The sequence below is a fragment of the Cololabis saira genome, chromosome 8 (genome assembly GCF_033807715.1).
Source record: "Cololabis saira isolate AMF1-May2022 chromosome 8, fColSai1.1, whole genome shotgun sequence".
Taxonomy (NCBI): domain Eukaryota; kingdom Metazoa; phylum Chordata; class Actinopteri; order Beloniformes; family Belonidae; genus Cololabis; species Cololabis saira.
Window position 1 is genome coordinate 30,645,780 of NC_084594.1, and position 25,205 is coordinate 30,670,984.

Sequence of the window (25,205 nt, forward strand, 5' to 3'; positions counted from 1 at the left end):
GCTGCAGTGTCTACACGCCTGTTTGTGTGTATGTGTGTTATATAGGATATATACGGAAAGAGAGAGAATGAGAGTAACGAAAAGAGAGCAGATCTCACAATACCGCAGGTCACATTCAGACCTATGGAATTTCTATCCCATGAATGATTCAACAAGTGCCTTGTGTACGTGTTTGTGTGCGCGTGTGTGTGTGTGTGAGAGAGAGCTTCTTCTTGATAAAAGATTCAGTAGACACACTCAGGTTAGGGGTGGACCTGCTGAGGTGGAACTGTTTTCTGTCCAAAAGAGGATAGCACGGTGTGCTGCTACAAAAATCACACTGTGCGACGCAACGTCTTTCATGGGCTGATTTATGATCATATTCACTGATGTGTTTTGGTATCTGCGCAGAGAGCAGAAAATGACACATTACAGATAAAGCCAGTCAAATGTCCCCTCATGACTTTAGACCGTAAGATTTTGACTATTCAGGCATGGTGGGAAAGGAACTATAACGCAAAAGGGCACAATATTTACATTTACAAAATTGGCTTGCACATCGCATGTGATAATTTATGCGAGGAATTCTAACAACAACTACATACATATGCATACATTTTCATATATTGAATGTGGGAATTCAATATTTTCTTTCAAATAAACAAAAGTGAAAGATAGAGGCAGTTTAAATTTATTCAGACATGTCCAAGACCATGCAACGTGTCATATAAGAATGATGACAACGTGTGGCCAATCCTTAAGTGTGGGTAGGAGATGTTGGAGGGAATAAACTATTAAGAATTAGTGAGATTTTGAAAACATAACAAGATCTAAACTCAGAGGCAACACATCCAAAGCAAACAAACACAATACAAAGCCTGTTCACTGAAGAAAAGAAGTTTAGCCGACAAGCCGGCGGTCCACTGATTTTGCTTTTGTCACACACCACTGGATGGTGTCTTGTTGTTTGATGTAAAAGCATTTAATCAATTATTTGCTGTCTGTGTAACAATGAAAAAAAAAAAAAAAAAAATTCAGAAAAGATCTTCTTAACCTGTAATTGCCAACAGAGATAGAGATCTGTGTGTGTGTGTGTGTGTGTGTGTGTGTGTGTGTGTGTGTGTGTGTGTGTGTGTGTGTGTGTGTGTGTGTGTGTGTGTGTGTGGTAGCGTGCACACAGCTGCTGCTCTCTGTTGTCTCTCACATGAGCAGCAGTGTGAGTCCAACATCTTTATGAAAAGCAACATGGGCTTATACACAGGAGACACCTGAGCATGTGTGTGTGCATATGAGAGTGTGTGTTTATTGCTCCAGGGCCTTTTCTTGGAAAAGACCACATAGGGAGAAAACGCCTGAGTTCTTGATAAAAGTATCGAGGTTCAGGGCTAAATAACACAGTTTCTCTGGAAGCTGCACTCAGCTTCTGTAAATGAAGCATTTTAATTAACCCTGGATGGTACAGTATGCCGTTGCACAAGGCCTTCAGTGCTCGTCCAGTATATTCTATAGGTGCAGGTAGGATGCTCCCGTCAGCCAAACAACATTAAGTTTTACGATCAGCTGAGTCTTTTGATAGTATTTTCAACAATCGTAGTGTGTCTCATTAATTTAAAGATGGTGATTTTTATCACTGGTTGGTGGTTTATCTTTGTGTTTTGTTTTGAAAATCTAACAGGTGAAATTTTCCATAAAACTAATATACTTTATCATTTCTACCTGTTCGGTTTTGTGAATGATGTAAAATAAAACCTAATGTTACATAGAGTAAATAATAGTTAATAATAGTGGAAATTGGAAAAAAAATGAAACCGCCACTCTGCTCTACAAATTATGAATTTAAACTAAATCCCTTTTTTCCTGTGTGAAGATGTGCGATAAAAAAAAAAAAGGCAAGGTGGGAGAGGGCGGTGGGCTTACCTGCAGCAGCCAATAGCATCTACGATGGAAGGTGGGGATGATGGAGGAGTGGACGTAGCAGCCATACAGACACTGGAGAGAGGAGAGGAGAGGAGAGGAGATTGCAGTGGTTAACAAGAAAAGAAAAAGGAAGGAAGCAAGACAACAATTGCAAAGGAGAGGAGGAGGAGAAAACAGTGATGGAGAGAACGGGAGAGGAGAACTTAGGTTATACCCACTTAGGTTGTATTGATTGCGGTGCTGAAAGTAAATTGCAAACACGGTGTATATGTATGTGTGCGCGGTTTCTTTTCTAATGTCTTTTCTAAAATACCATCAATCTGTTGTTGATGGAAACAACACAGGAGACTGCGAAATTCACTGCTTCTGCAGAAGAGGGCATAAAACTACTTTAAATCCTCAAAAAAGTTACAAAGTTGTCAGCTTATACACACTGTAAGAGAGATCAGAACTGTAAAGTGGAACCATAAAAAAAGCCCTAAAATCCAAACGAAGCACAGAACCGATGCGGACTGTCAGTGACAGGAAAATAAGGACAGGTAGTTTCAGTGTGGACTGCGTCCAGTAGGCATAGTGTGTTCATGTTCTTGAGTTGGGGTGAAAAAAAAGAACAAATAAATGATGACACTGGTTGATGTACAGATTTTGCACAACTTCAGAGTATCTGTAATATTTAATGTGGAATGAAATATTGAGCTGAGTATGAAATATTTCGATACTCATACAAGTGCAATACCCAAGTTTCTGAACAAAGTCTATCGGATTTTTCAAGGCCTTAAAAAAATGATGAGAGTAAGTGGATAAAATGGAGCGTCTAACCAAGCATTAAAAGTCAAATTCCCGTGTCTTGACAGTATCTGGTGTTTTCGTGCTATGGAAAAATGCTCTGTATATATACCCAAAACACATTAAGGTGAAACACCGGGCCTTAATGAAGAGAGTGCTCTGGCATTTGACGGATTGAGGGAAGAAATGATGACAGAAAAGCCTTCTATCAAGGTCAGCACTGCCATGTTTTCAAATTTCAAATCAAGACTTGCACCTCCCCTCTTCCTCCTTCCCCAACAGACACACATGCACACATATGAACTAGCTGTTTTATAGACAGAATTGCCACAAACTCAAGTACCCGGCAATCAGGCAGCATGTAATTTACACTTAAAGCTTGTTCTGTTTTCCTTCTCATTCAAACTTGCGCACACTTAATATTTTGTCACCATTTCCCCTGTTCTCAGAAGTAGCCTGCCTTCTATCTAAAGTGGGTTTTGCCAAAGGCAGAGTGCATTTCCATATATTTCCATTCGATATGAAGCTCTCTATCCAGGGTTATGTTTTTCTCTCCTGCTTCCTGCCTCTCTCCCTCCTCCTTCTCTCCCTCTGCTCATCTCGCGTCTCTGTTCAGTCCCTCATTCGCATCCACTCCTCTACACACTGCTTACTTGTTTGCTCGAGGGGTCCTGGGAAGAGGTGACACAAACAATTACTGACCAAGTACCAAGGAGAGAACACTCTCCTTTGTGTATCTGTGTTGGAGGCTTGCATCAGAACGTGACTGCAGTGTTGCACAAAAATGCATAAGGGATGAATATCAGAATGAGTGTGAGATTGTAAATAATAGAAGAATCCTTGATCTCACTTATTCCCCCGCGTCTTTTTCACCTGTTTCCTGCTCACCTTTAATGCAAACCCACTGAGCCTCCTGTAAACATCCATGTGCCTCATGGCAGTCTCTCCTTCAGTCTCCTCCCCACCTCATTCTTTCTGTTTCTGACACATGCATGCTCACTCCTCTCACCTCCTGGTATATTCCTGCTGAATAATCAATTCTCGAGCTGGCTGGTGTGACTCACACACACACACACACACTCACACACACGCACAGACGCTGCCTTGAGACTGGATCGATACCCCTCTCTGTTCTGCTGAAGGAGGCATTGACATCATTCCTGGCCTCGGGCCAAACACACTCTTATCCTTCAGAAAGAGAGAGGAAGGGAGACAGCGGAGCGAAAGAGGGAGGGGAGGGGAGGAGAGGGGGGCACCACTCGCTTTTAGGCCACAAATTGGCCTGTAGCTCCAGTTGTGTGTGTGTTTTGTGTGTTCATTTGCGTTGCACAAATGTTTCTCTCGGAGTCAAGGGGGGTAACTTAAGGACGAGACCGGCAGTGAAACCATATTCAGCAGCAAACATGATCACAGACTTATTTATCCGCTGCAGCCTCTCACCTCTACTCCCTGGACTTTTAGCTTCATATGATCCTCCCGGGTGGTCTTCCCGTCTTTCCTCTTCTTCCAGCAGTAGCCATCCTTCCTGTACTTCACCTTTTTACGATTGTAGAGGATCATGGAGCCATTTTGAGGTCTGTCGGGGCACAAGATAAAAGACTAGATGAGACAGGCAGATGCACACTGTTATGCTGATGCAGCAGAATGTTCATTACACAAAAGAAATAGTCATTCAGCTCCACGAAAACCAAGCAGAATGATTTTTCTTTAGTGCTTACAATTGAAATGGTAGATAGTATCTACTGCACTGCTCAACTCACACAAGTGCAATTACTTTTTTTCACAGTGACGTCAGTGTTTCTCTCCCACAGTCACATTAGTGGGTCTCACCCCCCTCCTCCCTCTCATACATAACCTCATGCACCAACATGTTAATATTTTAGTAAGGTGATTTATTTTCACACCAAGAACATGGGACCCTAAGCTCCATACCTGGTGGGGTGAACATATATGCACAAGCATAAACGCGGGCACACACCGAGAGCCATACGTTTAAAGAGAGAAATACAATTGTGATATCAGAGACGGCAGGACCTGCAGCTGAGCGTTCTTTGGGCTCAATGTCAAACCTGCTGCTCAGCAATCAATCATTACACTTTGAAACATTAGGACAGAGGTGTGTATGTGATTCTGTGTGTCTCTGTGTGTTGGAGGAGGAAAAAAATGCTTCTTTGGCTTTCTTATCTCTTGACAACAGAGAGAGAACAGACCTGTTAACAATCAATAAACCAACATATACTCACAAATGCTCGCTCTCTCTCCTGCTCTCGCTCAGGTGGTCATGTGAACATGACACACACACACACAGACACGCACCCCCACACGAACACACACAAAACCCCCACATTTTTACATCTTCTCTATCCTTTTTTTTTTTTTCTGCCAGCAGATTCAAAATCATTCATCTGGGCTGTAAAAATGTAAGACCGCACCATGTCCAGTTACTGCAAAGACAGGCCATTATCTTTTTGAACGACCCCTTGCGAACTCTGGACATGTCATTCAAAATGAAATATGAGAATGGTTTTTGCACTGCGTATGCCAGCTCTGGTAGCGTGAAACGGTTGGAGTGTGGTGGTGTCAGTCGGGAACGCTTTTCACGTCTGCAGAAAAATCGGGCAGCTGGGAGTAGTTCAGGTGAGCAGCAGCTGACAGGTAACGCTGCCAGCAAATATGTGCATGTGTTCTGCACCTCCTCTCTTCTCCTCTATATAGACTGAGATGATTACAGTGTACTCAGAACACTGTGTGTAGTGAAATTGAATTTACTTTGAGCTGATTTTCTTTGACACCTTAAATCTGTTCTGTTTTGGGGCGAGCCTGCCAGTTTCTTAGTGGAGTGGAGACCCCCACCCTCCGATCAAAGCCAAGTATAGTCTCCGTCTCGAGCCGCGTGAGTCATCTTAGAGCTGCTGATTCTAATTATGTTACGGAGAAGATGGATGAGATCAAACGTGCGCTGGCGTGTGGGTGGCAAATGCGTTCGTATGTTATTGTGTGTGCATAGAGATTCATATGCACGTGGATGTTGCCCATGTTCCTCACAAACCCTGTGATTCAAGCAGACATAAATGCTATTGATTGTAACTAGGCTGTGATGTGTGGGATATAAAAAGCTTTTCAACCGTTCCAGAGTGTAGCAGTGCAAAAACAGAGGAGGCTGTGGAGAAGGAGGTGTGTGTGTGTGTGTGTGTGTGTGTGTGAGTGTGTGTGTGGGGGGGGGGGAGGGTGGAGGGGCAGAAAGATAAAGAGTCAGAGTGGGTGTGTGTGTGTGTGAGTGAGTCCGGTAAGGGAGGAGAGAAGGAGGAGCTAGAGAAAGTAAAGGCAGAGAGGAGGCAACAATCTGTACTTTAAACAGATGAAGTATTTCAGCAATGGGGGAAATCAAGGTCATTATTGTTATCTCTGTATTGCAAGTGTACAAATGCATGTGCACAAATGAATGCAAACACACCTACATGCACGCAAAAAAAAAAAAAAAGAAGCATTCACACAAATGTCAACTGGCTCCGTTTGCTGAGCTCCTTTACATCTGATGGGATTACGTGTAATCTGTTCTAATCGTGCCTCGTGTCATGTGTAAATGGGATTATATCTAACTGCTGCTCAATAAACCCGATATGACTGCTGCTGCTGCTGCTGCTGCTGCTGCTGGGAGTCTAAGGCTGTTCGGCAGCACAACCAATCAATGAGAAATCCATCCTCAACATAAACTGTGCTGGTGGCCTCCGGCTGCTCCTGAGAAGGGTCCTTCAGCTGGCACAATAGGAGCAGGGAGGCATCACCACAGGCTTTCAGCAGTGTCGGTAATCACAAATGGGGCCATAAGGTGACCACTTCACTTGCTTAACTTAACTTTTTCTTTCTCTCTTCTTGTTCATTTGTTGTTGTTCTCTTTTCTTTCTTTCGGTCTATACTTGCATCTGTATTAACTAAAACAAATGCCAATAAGGTGAGCCATCAATAATTCAACTTGCCCTTTTCCCAGTCTCCCATTCTGCTTTCCATTTCTTCCAGCCCCCTTTCCTTGCTATATCCACTCCCTACTCTAGGAAAACAGCTACTTATGGCTCTTTCAGATCAATGAATATTCAGTTTTGGCATGTGAGTCCCTTTTCACACCCCATCTTATATACACATGCCCCCACTCTCCACCCATCCTCCCATGTCTGAATTATACATAACCTATCCTGATACATTTGCATTCATTAAAACTCCATTTCCAGCTGACTAGGTGCTTTACAGTCCGACCATGTTCTGGAGTCTTCTCTACATGTTGATGGGTCATTTGCAGGATGGAGACTATTGACATACATCACTGAAGCTTTAATTAAACACAAACCGTTGAGATCAAACCAATGTGAGTCGCGGACTAATTAAGTGATACTGTGTTTGTTCAGTGATGCCTCAACATTTTCAAATCCCATATGATTTTCCAATATTCCTTTTTTTTACACTTAAAAGTAAATAAAGACAATAAAATAAAGCATCTGTGTGAGATGACAGAAAGCAAATTAACTTTTTTTTTTTTAAATATACAGTATATTCAGCTATATTTGCAACTAAACATTTACAGTAACTGTTGATCAGTGCTGCAAATCAAGGTGGATAAATTTAAACCTAATCCTCCACCAAGAGCAGCTGCATATTTCTTCATAAGAATTTCTCATTTCAGGATTTTTAACGCTCATTTCAGAACATTTAACTGGATTATGTTTGGGACATTTAATTGATCATATAAAAAAACATTCATTTGATAAAGACAATGGTGTCTTATTTCATGAGCCACTTCGTGATAAAATGCATCAAATTTACTTGAATTTTATTTTTCGCAGACAGTTTGAATCAAAAGTATTTCATATTTTATTCCTGTCAGCTTAGTATAGTTGTACCATTTTTTTATTTCAGGCCACTTTCCAAACAACGTGGTCACCATTTTTTCTCAAATCAATTAAAAATGGTGTTCTGGCACTGAAGAAATTAAAGGCGATGATAAGTTTCAGGTGTTACTCTGTCTCAGTCTACTGTCATTGCATTTGCTTAATAACAAATTCTCCACAGATTCTCTTCTCGGAACAGGTCAGGATTGCTGATACCCATTCCCTCTTCCTCGTAATGCCTTCACAATGTGATGAGAGTTGGTTTTGCATTGTCTTGTTAAAAAATGCATGGGCATGTCTACAATATCCACATCTGTGCATTAATAGTGCTGTCACAGAAGTGAAAATGACCTTTGCCAAGGGCACTGAGACAACCCCATACCATCAGAGACTCTAGCATTGGGACTTGTTGCTGATAAGAGTCTGTATGGTCCGTTTTATATTTGTCGTGTTGTCTTCCACTGTGAGGTAGCTTGGAATGCTTGGAAATCTTCAGACATCAGACACGAGGCAAATATAAAGCTTCTTTTAGTTTTAAGTGGCATTTGTGAATGTAGCTCAGTCATGTGGCTCTTGACAAAAAGTTTCCAAATGCAATGCCTCACAGTTGTTGGTGAATGATTGCTCTTTATGCAGTTCTATCTGCACGAAGAAGAAAATATGCAAATTCCCCTCAATCGCCTGTCTTGGGTTCACTGTCTGCGAATAAATAATAGTCAAAGTAAATATAAGAATCCCTACATTGCTTCATTTGCATTTTCCATTTCATCCCAACTTCTGAATTTAGGATCATATAGTCTGCTGGTATAGTTGAGAAAGTTTTCAATGATGGCAAACCGCCCAGATGCAGCAAAGCAAACTATGACGCCACCGCCACCAGAAACCTGTTTTGCAAATGGTACAAATGTTCTTCTGCCGGACGCATCTCATGCACAACAAAACGTTCTACTTTCGTTTGACCCATGCACTAAACAATCAGGCCCGTCCACATGACCTTTAGCTTTTTGCTAACAGCCCTGCAATGAACACCATTGTTGTCCAATTCTGTTGTCAGTGAATTGATATTTATTGAACAAGTTAATAAACATTGCTTAGAAATGACACTGGGTTCCTTTGTGACTGTAGGGAAAATTAACACACCTTCCACTTGGAGTAATCTTTATTGGTTGACCGCATCTGGACACAGTCTGTTTGAATGTTAGCTTGTGAAGTTCTTGAACTTTGGAGATAACTTGGAGATCTTTTCTGGCCGGAGAGTTTGAGGTTTGTTCACACTTGACATACTTCTACAAACATTTGAAGTTCAGTCTTTGACAAATGCTTGTTCCTTTGATAAAATATCAGTCAGTATTTTCATTTCTTTTCCAAATGAATTGTCAATCTCAGGGGTTCACATACTTTTACCACAAAAATGTTAGAAATATTGGATAATTTCCTCCCTGAGTATAATGATTTGTTTTGTGTTTAAAATGGGTTTCCTTTAGAACTTCAAAGAGAATTTGTTGTTGATACAGAAAACTCTGAAGGACTCAAAAATGATCAAAAGCAACTCAACTTGCAACGAAAACATAATCTTATGTGTCCTCACCTGGTTTTTGGCGATGTGGTTAGCCACTCATCATGTTTCTCAAATGTGATGAGATATGCAGCGATCTCCTGGAGAGAAAGAGAAACGACAGAAAGGTTATATTTGTGTGTGTGTATCACTCAGTGTGTGTCACCGGGAGATAAAACATAAGAAGCATTTCCAAATGACCTGCTGATACCCATAGAGTGTGTGTCAGTATCTGATTGCCAGGGTGAGGTTTTGGGAGCTTGATTGGTCACACAGTAGCCAGTCAGGAGGCGGATACAGAGGACGGACCCTCAGGGCCCACAACCAATCACGCTCACCAACGCACTGATGTTTCCCTCCACTGGGGAGGAAAAGCTATCTCCTAAATACACACACTTGCACTACACAAACACACCCATGCATGCACGCACACAGGGGGTGCAGACTAATACACTAGCTGAGAGAGTGCACTGATAGGAAAAGTTTTCTTGTGCGCTGCAGTTTCACAGTTTCCCGTCAGATAAAGCCCCGCTCCTAACTTGATTCTTAATTCCTCTGGCTCTCTTTTCATCTCCTCCTCAGCCCTCATCTCTCCCCTACACTGTGTCTTTTGTTATTCCACAGTCATATGAATCTAGTAAGGGAAAAGAAAGTTTATATCATACAGGTGCATTCTACCAAGAGCAGCATAAACAGAACGTCCGTACACATAATCAGAAAAAGACACACAGAGGCGCAGCTGAAAGAAACTACTGATTACACTTCCCGCGTCTCAGTTATTCGTGCAACTTTTGCCTTTTCCCTTTGCTTGGTGAACTTTCTCACCTTTAGATTCTTCTTTCAAACTGTATTCTCTGTCTGCCTATCACCGACTCCCATCTCACCCACTTGCTGTGGAACAGTGTGAAATGTATGCTTGCTCTGTAGTTTTTGGGGTTAGGTAGCGGTAGCGGTAGCGCTAGCTTAGCTCAGACTGCGATCAGATCTCAAGATTTGGGTCGATTGCTGTTCATGTTTTGGTCGGCTCCGTGCCGGTTTCGTGCTTTGTTTGTGGTTTTTTGTTGCAGATTTCCAGTGCTTGACGTGTGTTTCCGTGCGTTCCTGTTTCCTGGATTGGCAGTGGATGTCGTCACCCCCCCACCCCACCCCACCCCCCAAAAAAAAACAAAAAAAAAAAAACACTGGGTTTGCATGTGTATATTTATGTATGTGTACGCATATGTATGCGTATATATATGTATATATATTAAATATAGTAATAATGCACATACATATACCTTTGGTTTCTACCGTCATGGTATCAATCATTAATATGTGCGCAGACAAGGTAAAAAAAAAAAGAAAAAAAAAAAAAGAAAGAAACTACTGATTACACTTCCCGCGTCTCAGTTATTTGTGCAACTTTTGCCTTTTCCCTTTGCTTAGTGAACTTTCTCACCTTTATATTCTTCTTTCAAACTGTATTCTCTGTCTGCCTATCACCGACTCCCATCTCACCCACTTGCTGTGGAACAGTGTGAAATGTAAATTGTTCTCTTAAGACAATCAGTGTTTGAAATGTGGCACAAAGCAATAGTGAGGAAGACGCTCTGGCAATCCTTCATCTGCCCTCTCAGATCAGCACTCCTTTCCAGACCCTCTTTCTGCCTAATCCAGTGTGTGTGTTTGTTTAGGTGTTTGTCCCATTTTGGCACGAGAGCACTCCGGCTCGACACTGATCAGACAAAAGATTCGAGATGGGAGGAAAGGAGGGGAGAGGTGAAAAGAGAGAGTGGCTGGTAGGAGTTGGCACTTAACTGGATTGTTTTTATAGTACCCTCTATTTGATCCTCGTGTCCCAACCCCCTACTGCCTTTTCTTGAATTTATAGTAGTGTTTATATATGTATGCGGGCACGTGGGAGGGATTGCTATCACACCCTTAATCATTATCACTATCAAGTTGGCCACAGTTAATTTCTGTCTGCCTGAGGCACATAAAGCTGCTCAGACACCTGCATACAGACACACTTTTAGCCTTACCTTGGCACAACAACGTATAGGCACAGAAATAGTGCCTCATTCATTTATGCATCTATTCATTAGCTGTGACAGGCAGCCACCTCTCCACCTCCCAAACCACTTCGCAGCAAGTCAATATCCTATACAGCATCCACCGCTCCGGCCGGGCACTTGGGCTCCCCTAGTGACTGTCAAGCCAGTGGGAGGCGGGAGGAGAGAGGAGAGGAAAGAGAGGAGACAAGGGGCTGGGAAAGACAGAAGGATGGGAGGATTAAGACGGAGGAAGAGAGACTTGCAATTAAAGGCCTGCCCCATAAGAGCCATTAAAAAGGCAGAAACAGAAGAGTCAGCTGAAACGGCAGTCTGACACACCCACACACACACACACACAGAGTCATGCTGCTCACACATTTATGCACACTCCCTTGCCACCACACACACACATACACACACACGCCCATGTGAAGTGTGACAGAAATGAGATGGTGAAGGTCGATCCTCAGGAAGTCACAGTTATTGTCCCAGTGGAAAGAAGTGATGGAGCGCTGTGAGCATGCTTGGTGACACACTGACCCTTCAGGAATACGGTGTATGATGGTACGGCAGTGTGTGTGCGAGCGCGTGTGTGTGTGTTAGTTGTATCTGACACACGGGCAGGGACGAGCCTCGTCCTCAAAGGATCTACTCTAGAAACCCAGACTTTTTACGTGTCTATGTGAGTCTACATAATAATACATTACAGCAGGCGCCGCTGAATGCACGGGCACACTTTCCCCAACACACACCTTTTCCTGTCTGTGTGTGCATGGGAGAAAGTGAGTTACTTAAGGAAATAAAAAAAAATCTAACAAAGCATAGAGCATGAGTGGGAAGTTAGATTGGAGCAAGCGCTGCAGTTGGGGAAATCAGCCTCCCACTCACGCATCACTGAGACCATCTCCCTCCAAGAAACTGGTGGCATGAACAGAGAAGCAGACAGGCAGACACACATGTACATATACAAACACACTCATGGATCTCAGGGAGATTTCCACGGGAGGGGAGGGTTTTTGGTGGTCGCCTACACTGCAATAGACTTATCCAGGAGCTTTCCCCTGGGAGATTCCATTATCAGGTCTGGCCACGGGCTCGTGTATATTTATACATCTATGTGTGTGTGCAAGTCGTGTGTGTACACGTTTGAAGTGTAATGATGAGCATCACCCTGACAGAGATCTGGGAAAAGCAGAGATGTCTGTAAACTGGAACTGTCACATCCATTCGAAGTGCCTCAGATGAAAGCTGCTGCTGGCTCACTACAGAAATCATTTGGCTTTGAGCAGTTTGTTTTGGCAGAACAGGAGGCAAAAACTTATGTGTCCTTTTCAACTATACAATCCATATCTGCCTCTCCTCTCGAGCGTGGCAAGTCTTACATACATGTATGGGGGGAAGAACTGCATTAGCATTACTAGGAGAGGTCTGCTGATGCTGTAATTTACTCCTAAGCACCTCCACTTGTTCTCTTCTTCCCAGAACAAGCCAGTCTGTGACGTGATCAGACATTCGGTCTAATACGGCCTTCTAATAGCATCATTATTATTTTTAGTTTGTGGGCTTCTTCATGTTTTTTTTTTGTAACCCAATCATATATACTCAACAAGAACATGTTTCCCATATCAGTCCTTACTCTGTCTTAAAATAAGGTAAATACAGCATTAGAGGGGCTTTAGAGACGCCTCCATGTCATTTTCTATATAATCCATTATGACCTGATGTGACAGATGTAAGTATTTGCCTTTCATGCCTGGATTAATATGTCACATTAACATCTACATGCTATTATAATGTTTATTAATATATTGTTAGATATCAAGGCAAAAATATGCAATGTACAATAAGAGCAGAGGAAATGACCTATAAAATTGTCTTTATTTCATGTTTCTAGTCCGAAAGCTTTCCAGATAGTTGCCAGGTCTTATTAGGTTGTTTTGATTAAGACATTAGGTCATAATGGGTTAACAAAAACTGTTACAGCTATTCTGATACCACATTTTGTCTTTTTGTTTTTATTTTTATTTGTTTACCGTTTTTGATCTGTGTGAGAAGGGCTGGGCGATATATCGAGATTTTAATATATATCGATATATTTTCAAACACGATATGGTACGAGACAATATCGTTCATATCGATTTAAAAAAAATAAAAAATAAAAAATTTACATTTTTTTTTTAATGATTTTAATATAGCTTATTTTGTGACAAATTGACTTGAATGTTTTATTTGAGATTTGCACAAATGTTTTGTTATTTGCACAACTGGAACCTCAGTGAAAAAGTCTGCCTGTTACTATCTACAGTGTATTAATTGCACAGTGTATTTTAATGTAATTGTTATGCAGGAAAGGGATATTTGTTTTATTTTATTCAAGAAGCATTTTTATTCTATATATGCAGGCAGTTTATTTTTATTTAATTTGTTTTATACATTTTGATATTGTGCAGACCTCTGTTAATAAAAGGTACCTGTGTGACATTTGGCACGAGGCTTTGTATTAAAACTGACTGTTTTTTTAAGGGTTTGCCTCAGAAAAAAATGAAGCTAACAGAGATGCTATGCTATAATGCTTTGAGGGAAACCCCAATTAAGGCACAGAAAAAATATCGAGATATATATCGAGTATCGCCATTTAGCTAGAAAATATTGAGATATGACTTTTGGTCCATATCGCCCAGCCCTATGTGTGAGTATTACTTACACATTCCTGACTGATTTTTAAAAACTCACCACTGTCATTTTAGCTTTCCTGAAGTGTTTGGACAAAAGATTGTGTTGCAAAGAGAAGCCCAGATACAGACTGAGCGGTGCTGTGCTTCAAGCTGACATAAATGAAGTGGCGTCCATTGTAAACCAGACCAATAAAGTCCTGTTTGCACTGTGCTCCTCTAACCGGACTAATTAAAACAACAGGGTGACGTTTAATTAGCAATGACGGGGATCATTTTGCACGGTTCTGTCCATGCAATAAAACTTCATCGGGTCTACAGTAAAGCATGACAAATAATGTATAGTTTGCATTGTATTCCCAAAATGCCTCCTTCCCTGTTGTTTGTTACTTTCAACAGCCCTTATATTACCTCTACTGGCTAATACAACTGCTTAATACTGTTTCCATAACAACTGTTGCAAAGCCCCTGATCAGAATTCCTCTCAAGCTTGCCTTGTGTTTATCATATAAACTCCTCATCACACACTGAGTAGTACACACACACACACACACACACACACACACACACACACACACCCACGCACACACACAAATGTGGCTATAAAAGACTTGTACACATATGCATACAAATAGGCCGCCAATACACAAAGTCAATGGCTTGAAGAAGAAAAAAAATAAATAAAAACATCACTTTTTTTCCAGCTTGTCTCTTCTCTTGTTCTCTCAGAGACACACACGCCTGCACGGACAAACACACTGGTGCACACACATAAAGACACACATGATAAATGCCCATCAGTGGAGGAAAAGGTCTGACCTTCATGGAGGGCCCTCCCCTGTCACCTAGCTGGGAAAGTGACATGTGGCATCACATTCATCTCTGTCGCACCACATTCTCACACGCTGTACACACAGAAACGCCGCATGACATTCAAGAATACCTTCCATGTCAGAAATAAGGTACAGTTGGGTGCATAAGCATGAACAACCATCTGCATAAATGTATATACAGGTCCAGAGGGGCTCGGTGTCTGACGAGTCCGTGCAGAGGCGGCTGCCCACATGAGTGATGGCTTTGTAACGGAAAAGTCACTCTCTCCTCTCGTTCACTCCTCCTCTTGCTCTGACCTCTTTATTTCCATCCTCTCTTTCTTTTCTCTCTCTATTTACCCCCCCTCCCCCCTCACACACACACAAACTTCCCCCAATTTACAGTAGTCCAAACGGTGAAGGTGGTAAAACACATAAAATACGCTCAACGCAAAAGAAAAGTAGCACAAACTCTTTTAGCAAAGACTCGAGAACATCCAACAGCCTCAATCCACCAAGGGAGCATCAATCATATTTTTCAAGACTTCCCCTCTTTCGTGTACGTTACCTGTCCTCTTCCGCCTGCCTGGTATTTGCATTTGAGGAGACAGCCCTGTGTCTCAGCAGGGAGGCTGAGCACATCAAAGATGGCAACAGGTGCACGGTGTCAAACACAATGCCAGGATCCCCTGCTGCGCCAGGGCGTCTTAGATAAGGCTTGTATGAGTACTTAAAAAACTCTGGCAAAGTTAAGTGGGAGGGGGTCTTTGCTTGCACTGAAGTGCACGTGCACAGTCACGTGCAGATGTTTATTTGAAATCCCTAATGATGAATGTAAGTTTGCCGGTGGGAGGTGAAAGAATACAGAGCGAGGTAATGTGGAGCGAGGTATCTCGATTAAGGGGTCCCCAGTGGTTGCGTTAACCCTTGCCATGCCTCACCACGACTCATTTCATCCTCTGAGGCGCTCTCTGCTCTGCCATTATTGATGTTATGTGATTATGGAGGACTGGTATGCTAAGGAAAGATGGACAGCCAGAGTTACAAAACTAAAAAAGGGAAAGAAGGGTGAAGGAAAGTATGTGCCACCTCTCATTGGCATAAATACTTGTTTACGACAAGACATAAATTGGCACTCTGTCAGTCAGTCTCTCTATTTCTCTCTACTCTAACTCCTTTTCTCTATTTCCTCCTCTGTCTCTCCTCCTCTGTCTGTCTCTCCTCTTCTTTCCCTCTGTGCTGCTAAGCGTATTATAACACTCCCTGGTTCAGCCCTCTCTCATTACCATATTCTAATTACATTCGTTAAGGGGAGCATTTGGGAGTTTAATGAATAAATTTGAAAGATGGGTCTCTGTGGCGATCTTTAGGTCTGTCTCCTCCTCAACCAAATAAGGGAGGGAGCATATGTGTGTGCATGCGCGTTTGTGCGCTTGAAAGTTTGCACACCTGTCTGCTGCTGCGTGCGTGCGTGTGTGTGTGTGTATACGTGTTCTCAGTAAATACTACTGTAGCTCCATTTTGGTATAAACAAACAAATCGAGTTAACTCCTGGAGCTCATGTGGAGTCCTCCCTCTCCCAAAGAGAGAAAAAATAAAATAAAAAATCAATTCTGAATTCTGTTTGCTTCTGCCAAATAAAGATTTCATGTCACTTGTTTGCTGTTTTGCAAAAAAAAAGAAAAAAAAAAGAGGAGCTATCCATGTTGAAGCCATGCATATTTAATTCTCCTCAAGCCTCAAAAACAAACTGGCAAAGACAAACACCAAATTACAAATGTACAAATTATCTGTACTTCTGGATTGAAACAGACAACAGACCTGAAGGCTTCGAAGTGTTAGATAGGCGTACGAGGTGAAAGCAATCTAACGTAAAAGTTAGGGATTTAAGTCGGTCGTTGGGGAGCATCAACTCTGCCCCGTGACAGGCTTCCACCGTAGTGCGCTTTTGATTTGTCTCTGCCTGGAACGAAGCCTTTGGCGCCAGACCTGCACTCCCTCTGTCAGGGTATTGCAATATGTAATATAGGTCTGACACAGTTTAATAAAACAGTGCCAGACATATTCTCCACCCTGATTGCCAGCTTGCGCTTGAAGGTGTTTAGGAGCGAACGTGCAACATTCACTGTTTGCTTAGAAAAAAAAAAACTTTTCCAAAGCTTGCCAAATGATGTACTTTTACTCGGCTACCTGCCAGTGATTTCTAACAATTAAACAATGCCGCAAGCAACAGGATAAAGGTGGGGAATCTAATTTAACCCTTTCCCTGTAGAATTTATTTTAACCGCAATGGCACCTTCTTCAAATCATTCTTTTCTTTTTCTTTCATTCTTTCTTTTGCTAAAAATAATTATTTTTTAAATCCCAGAACAGGCTTCTTCATTTTCTTGTTGGCTTGAACTGAGACATAACCACACACTGGGAGAAAGCAGGACTTGGCTGGAGTATGAAATTTCCTTTTTGCAACTTGTGGTAAAAAAATTATAAATTTACTTCAGTTTGAATTCAGTTCGATTCAGACTGATAGCATCAGCATAACTTTCTCCGTGACTTTGAATTGCTTTAAACCACTGCATGAAGGAAAAACTGTACATATGAACTGATGCTGTCGAGGACCATATGTGGTCAAAATACATTTGCCAGTAATTGTTTGTAAGTGTGTGGTATCATTATCCAAAAGGGCTCCTTTTCACATAATGTTTGCTGTGATGATGCACTGTGCTTCAAGTACTGTGACTCATGCAGTGGGCGCCAAAGAATGCTTGCTATCTTTAACTTTTACCTCTATACAATGTAAGACACGTATAAAACTGAAAAAATAAGAAGAGGTTGGGAAATAACCATTAACTTTTAAAGATTAGAATACACAGCAGGCATATCAATCTGTCCATGGGAGACATATTACTTGCTTCAATCTTGTTGTTTTCCATCCATTTACTGCAAATAGCTCCGGTAAAGCTATGTAATAATTGCTAATTTAATGCACCTTTTAGGGACTGAAAAGAAGACACACATCAATCATTGCCTTCTGTGCTGTCCTGGTAACTTTCCACCTCATATGAACTGTAATGGACTGTGACTTTCTAGTTCAACATACAATGACACCTCAGAGCAGGCAGAGACTGCAGCTGAAAGTCTCACCGAGAAAGTCATGCTGATGTCGAATATTAGACAAAGTTAAGACTTGTTTGCTGGCAGGATTCCTGTAAACATCCTGCCAGAATTTAAATGCAGCCAAAAAAAGGAAGAGGTAATTGCGCAGTTAGGCTTAACAGTAGGTAATACCTGTTTATGGACTTTGAGGTCTTGCTGTTGCCACGTTTTTCTTCCTTGTTGAAGTTGCGAGCAAACACTTCCACAGAGTGATAATTTAATTGTGATTTTGTATTACACAGCAATATCAAAGAAGACCTCTGTTAGCAACTTTCTATGTGTAAAGCTCCTTGGAATAAACAGGAGCTACGTTCAATCTCTGCCACTTGGTAGGATGTTGGTGAGACAACTGAGACGTGCTGCCTTGGGATTCTTATATTGCCCTCATCCATTGCCTTATACTGTACACTGACACAATTAAATAGCGTCTGCTTTGCCGGTATGCAAATGCAGCATCAGTATCCCATACATAGTTTTCTCCTTTGAGTCCAAGATGATGGATGATATATTACAGCTGAGCTGGTTTTAGACTAATGACACAGCTGCAATACAATACACAACTTAGCACACCGCCAATATTGCATATGGAGAAAGACAGAACACCCTCACGCAGACACATACACACAAATGCCACCTTGTTTAATCCCGGGAATCAGTGAAATTTGATTACCATGACTTTTACTAGCACACTCCATATGAAAGTAGACAATCCATGCATCAGCGAGGCAGAGGAAAATAGCAGGAGGAAGAAGAAGAAGAAGAGAGAGAAAGGGAGACAGATGAATACATGATGCGAGATCCAACTGCAGTTCTTTTTTTTGTTGGGGGTAGGGGCATGGAGGCTCCTGGATGGAATTGCTCAGATGTCATAATTCATACGGAAAGTGCAACACACACAGAAAAATATCTCCCCCAATATCACAGTAAATGTGAGAAAGCACATAGTTACCAGTAAATGTATACATGTCCCAAGGTAAATCTTGTCAGTGTGTACATTTCCAGGATATGGTTAGCAGAAAATGCAAGACACAGCATCATGAGAGTCACGGTGGTCTCGCTGTATTCTGCTGTGGATATGATGTTGTAAGCAGGCAATTTACTCCTTTGGCTCTTTTGATAAAGCAAGGTCTGTGAGGAGATCCAACTGTGCAAAAGCATACCAGCTAAAGGTGAAAATTATGTTTGGTGAGGTTTTGAACATGTCACCATATATGACCTCAATCACAGTGTGATCTCTGCATGAAAATGGAACATATCTGAGGTCATGGGTTTTGTTTGAAAAACTGAATGAGATGGCATACCTGTCCATGGCTCAGAGATGCATTATTCATTCGTTATTTTAGAAGACTTTTTCTGATGTGTGAAACTGTGCAAATGCTTGCTTCAAGGCTAAAGTCTTTAACTTAGATTGTAAAGGGCTTACTAAAACTCCATAAGGCCAATATTATGCCCATGAACAATGCTCCCAAAGTGCAGTAAACAAACCGGGAGTCCTCCACCATAGACAGCATAAAGCAGCCAGTTTGGCATTTTTTTTAAATTTAATTATTATGTGTAAATTTGGCTGTGAAATGAATAACATCTATCATGGACTAAGTCATCAATTTAACAAATACAAATACAGATTCTTAACCAGTTTTAATTAAAAGCAGAGCTACAGCCTGGAAGTGGTCATCGGTGTGGTGCAGCTCATGAGGCCAGCAAACTCACAGCAACTTTACAGGTCATAAACAAAATGGTCTCATTTCAGTCCCTGTGCAAATGTATATTTGAGGTTCTGTGAATATAGCATCGATGAGTGTGCACATTTTTATACAAATATTACTTCCTCTTGGCTTAGCTATGAGATATGTAGTTAATAATGATGAGCGCCATCTTTAAAGAGACAACAGTTTGTGGAAACCACAAATATGTGCTCATCTGGGAACAGCCCAAGTATTTGAACAAATTGTGTTCTTTAATCATGAATGCAATGTTGCACTCAAGGAGACGTTCTCATAATCCATTTCTGTTCAAATATGCAGTGTGGAGAAAAAAAATATCTGTTGAGACAAAACCCAAAAACGGCAAATTTGCAAATAGAAAATACCAGTGCAGGAATGAAACCAGTGAAATTCACGACAATTCCACGTTCAGATTTACATTAAAAAATAAAGATGAAAGGTTATGCCAAAGATCAGAAGTTACTGACCCATTTGTTGATTTTAATGTATTTTCAAAAGCAGTTAAAGATATCCTGAATACGTCTGTAAATATGTGACGTAATGCAAAAAGTCGCTAGCCTGTTGGAACGGTTGATGTTACAGTTGCACGCATGCTGGAATAAACTTTCTAGCTCATTTTCACAGAGTAGACAACTGCATTATCCACACACACACTGGTGAAACTAAATAAAAATCTGTAAAACCTGACACAAGAGGAACTCACAGTCTCAGATGTCCACAGATATGCCTGTTGAATATTTGACATTTAAAATAAACACCTTTACTGAATTATTGTGCAGCCTTAAAACAGAGCCAGATTAAGAAAAATAACAAAAACCTGACCTCATAATATCATTTTCTATATCGTAGATCATTAAATTGTTTGAGTATGTTGCTTTTTGTGCTGAGGTGTTTTTTTGCACCTTCACACTGTGTTTTGACACGGTGTGAAAATGTTGTTGTTTTTTTTCCCTCCTCCTTTTTCCTAGTGTCACCCTTTTTCTCACCTAATGAAATGGCAGCGCTGACCCATTGGCTGCAGCCTCATGCACCTGTCACCTATGTTTTCTCTTTGGACGGGCTCTATTGGAATGTAATCTCATCGTAAAATGACTACTAAAAGGAATCTCACCACCATCATCATCATCATCATCATCATCATCATCATCATCATCATCATCATCATCATCATCATCATCATCATCATCATCATCCTCATCAGGACAAAAGGTCTTTAATCCCTGACCTATGAAATAACACACACACAAAAATATATATACTGTTGGTATGTTCATTATTTATGGAAATTAAAAACATCACTAATTTAGTCTTAAACAGTTTTTAAATAATACATATTTTGTAGCATTATGAATATATTGGGTTTTTATTTTAATTTTATTCCATAACACGTATTCTATTCTTCTTTTGTGGGGATGATACAGAGGTCTCCAAAATTCATGTATCAAATATGATACATCCAGCAGGGCTATAGCAATTGTTCAAGTGTAAATAGCACTGCAAATAAGTACCTTGTAGTGCTATTTACATTTTTTTAAGAGAAATAGAGAGTCACTTCAGAAATCCTGATCTAGGCACATTCCTCACAAAGTCCCTACACTCTGGTCATTACTGAATCAAAAACGAAAACTCAGAAGAAAAAAAGAGAATTAAAAAACAAAAGGGTTCCAGGTCAAGTTAATCTTGACTTTCAGGGTGATGTTTCGCTTACTGAACACGTTAGTGTGCATACGGGGAAACGCAGAATTACCTTGGGCAGCTTAAAAGTATATTTGACTCCTGGCCGACCTGGCAGAGCACAAAGTTATCAAAGTCAGATAAGGTTCTGGAGTTATAACTCCACACATAAAGTACAAGTTCTCAAATTAGGAGTGCAAAGATTGTCTGTGCGTGCATGTCCGCGCACTCATACACATTTTAATGCATTATCTGTGTCTAATAAATTAAATCTAATTCACACAAGATATTACAAAGATTCTATGGGGGACATTTATGGAAGCAAAAATAGCCTCTTATTTCTTCTGGTCATTCAGTTCCTTCTGGTGGGAGATGGAAACTAACAGCAAGCTAAAATCTCTCTCTCTCTCTCTCTCTCTCTCTCTCTCTCTCTCTCTCTCTCTCTCTCTCTCTCTCTCTCTATCACACACACACACACACACACACACACACACACACACACACACACACACACACACACACACACACACACACACACACAGGGTTGAGTTTAGGCACGTACACAGCACTGCCACACTCACAGAAACACAATCCCACTGTTTAATATATTTCTGTGTCTCCAGTTAACAATATTTTGTGTCAAATTATGGCGGGCAAGATAAATAGCAGGTCCGCTGAACATGGAGAAAATAGAGCAGGAGGGAGACGTGGCGCTTCCAGTCGGGTAGAAGGAGGACAGAAGTGAGGAGAGGGAAAGAGAGGAGAGCAGAGGAAAGTCAGCTCCAACTCTGACCTCAGACACCTGGATTCACTGACTAGACTTGTAAAACCTGCTTAATCCCATGTACTTGTGAAATCACACACTCCCTGAAACATATGCATGACTGAAACCTGCTGGAATACTGAGCTACACGCGCGTCCATTTCACCACGCGCACAACGAAAAAGCTTTTTAAGTATTTTCAATAAGGATGCTATGTTCATGATTAGAAATAGTCTAATTAATTCTTTGAATCACTGACTTTTGGTTCATGTTACCAGTCTGAGTAGGACGGTTTGGCGGTCGGGAATTCTCGTTGGATATGTAAGTCACAACAGACACAAAATGATGTTGGGTGTTAATTGGGCTACACTTGGCTCAGCGAGAGATGGAGGGAAAGACAAAGAGGAAGAGAAAAAGAAAAGAGGAGGGAGAGAGAGAGAGCCTGGAGGACTAATTAGTGATTATAACTTGGCGCTCTCCAAACATAAAATATTTCTGAACCCAAAAGACAGAGGAATGATTAAAAATAAAAGAACAGGAATCAAACACAGGGCACTGGGAAGCCCCGCCCCCTGTGTGTGCATTCTTGTGTGTATACATGTACACATGTATGCATGTGCATGAGTGGATGTGTGCGCCGGCGTCTTTGCCCTCTCATTAAACTAGGCTTTACTCTGGTAAACAGCAACAGCACGGAGCCCAATGTCAGCAGGAGAGGTTACAGCCATAGGCAGGCTCTGGGACACACACACACACACACACACTGACACAGACAAACTTAACCTCTCAGCGTCATAGCAAATGTTTAAGGAGCACATGCACCTTATTTTAAGATCAAACTTTTGGAAAGTTTTAATACATGTGTCTTTATTTTTTATTTTTTTCCAGATGCGTCGACATAATGCAGCATGTGAGCCTCTCCCGCAGTCTTGTGCCTGTGAATGCTGGGTATTAGAAATTCACATATCAGTCATAAATCAAGGACATCCTTCACCACAGTATAAATGAAACATGGAATCCTGCAACTGGTTGTCTGCTAACTGCGTCACTCTGGGCTGCGGCATTGATTCACTTTTTTTTTCTTTCTTTTTTTTTTGTTTTAAGTGTTTGAAAAACACAGTTTGGAAAGTGACATTTCATGCCATCCTTCCCGAGCCTGAGCATTTCCAGACTGTCCTGCCCACACAAACACATGGGAAATGTCTTTACGTGAAATGGAGGGACACTGTTTGCATATTCAGCTTAATGTATCTGTTTAATGACTCACAAACCGTAATGACAGAAATAATAAATCAAGAGGTTTTTTTCAGTCTCAGAATTTTATCTTTGCAGCATGCGTGGTGATAGTGAATGGGACTTTTTCACCTGTGGTGAGAGGATTGTGTCCTTCACCGGTTGTTTGTGCTCTCTGTCATGCATGATTGGCATCTCAAGCAGACAATTGTCGTGTCTGTCCTGCCACCTCCTGTAAGCTGCGAAATCATGAATGGCGTACGTCTCCAATTTGCATCATCAATCTTACTATTAGCAGAACGCACACACATATGCACAAATTATATGCTACCATGGCAACACTTGCCCTTGATACGTACACGCAAGCCAGGTAACAATCTAAAGCATGTAACCATTTTGATCCATCCTGTCCTTCAGTCATGTTGGTGTCATGCTACAATACAAGCAGACACGAGTGTGTGTGAACTGTCAACCAGCCTGACTTCACGCAAACACGACACATCACTGTGTAATGAGAACAAGCACCGAAAAGAAACGCTGCGTGTTTCATAGCATATCATTACAACACATATCATTAGTAGCCCTGACATGCAGTTGAGCAACATGTGGAGCAGAGTCACACGGAGACATCAGACATCTGTATGATGTACTGAAGTCAGTGCCAAACCATTTGAGAGTTGCATCATTTGTATCATAGTGAGAGATGCTGTGAAGCTGAAGCCTTGAAAATGCACATTAGACCACAAAATTATATGCACGTAGGCAGAAATGTCTGATTCCATGTTTTATAGTTTGTATTTGAGCTCCGAAAAAAGACTTCTTATTCATATCAAGAAGTTGGGGTGTCAAGAGTCGCCACAAGAGTCAACATATATTTTCATTCATATTTCAGCTTGCGTTCCCGGACTGAAAATGATGTTTGCCCGTGTCTACATGTGAAAAGCTTGGTCGAACTTCTATTGCAACGCTCTGAAGAATTTGCTTACACCACACAACATGTAACTCCAAAAGGATGGAAAGCACAGGCTCTGCCATCAGTCAATCCACCTCAGTGTGGTTTGTTATCTAAAACTTGTCCAATGTCTATTACCATGGACAGATACACATACACCCCCAATCTATTATTGAACAAAAGGCTCACGCCTCTGCTCAGCCCTTCAGGGAGGAATCCATCCCTCCATCCCAGAATAATTTCACACATCAGTAGATACACAAAGGAGAAGAAGAGAGAGGGAAAGAGGGAGGAAGACACAAGGAGGAGGAGTGGATGGGGCAAAAAAAGAAAAAAATGTATGGGGGGGGTCACAGCTCAGTGCCTGTGGAAGAGCGAGGTGTCACGGGGAGCCATGTGTGGCAAAAATAAGAGATCAGAGGACCATATGTAATTACAAGCACTCGCAAAGAAGCCGATGTGTGCACGTATACGAGTACACGCTTTTGGAAAGACATACAAAGGGCAAGAAAAAGTTGATAATGCGTGAGACAACAAGAAACATACAGACAGTTTGGCTTAATCATTTCCATACAAAACAAACAAAAACATGTATTAATGCATCAAACTCTTTTATTCTTATTTGCTCTCATGCAGTCATGTAGAAAATGACACACATTTTATTCTAAGATCTGACCCAAGACCTTGAACTGAAAAAGGGTTTACTTTAGTTTTCACATGACTTCATGTCCTTGTACAAAGATGTGACCTGGACATATTTGTGGGTGGGAGAGGAAAAGAAACCACAACCACCATTGAAATAACTTGAAACTGCTTAAAGTTTCGTCGTAGTGTCCTTGGGCAAGACACCTTACCCACCTTGCCCCGTGTGAATGTGTTTGAATGTTTGGTGGTGGTCGGAGAGGCCGTTTGGCGCAATATGGCAGCCACGCTTCCGTCAGTCTGCCCCAGGGCAGCTGTGGCTTCAAAACGTAGCTTACCACCACCAGTGAGGATGTGTATGAATGAATAATGATTTCTGTAAAGCGCTCTGGGTGCCTTGAAGGGCGCTATATAAATCCAAGTCATTATTA

At 41.4% G+C, this 25,205-nt stretch overlaps 1 protein-coding gene across 1 annotated transcript in view; it reads right to left on the minus strand.

Moving 5' to 3' along the window:
* LOC133448823 (calmodulin-binding transcription activator 1-like) overlaps positions 1-25,205 on the minus strand; it is a 58,602-nt gene that overhangs the window by 21,929 nt on the left and 11,468 nt on the right. Inside the window, exons 4-6 of the mRNA XM_061727714.1 lie at positions 9,151-9,218; positions 4,123-4,258; positions 1,897-1,968 (exon numbers count right to left, since the gene is read on the minus strand). Of these exons, the coding sequence (XP_061583698.1) occupies positions 1,897-1,968; positions 4,123-4,258; positions 9,151-9,218 (276 nt within the window). The remainder of the gene's footprint in view (positions 1-1,896; positions 1,969-4,122; positions 4,259-9,150; positions 9,219-25,205) is intronic.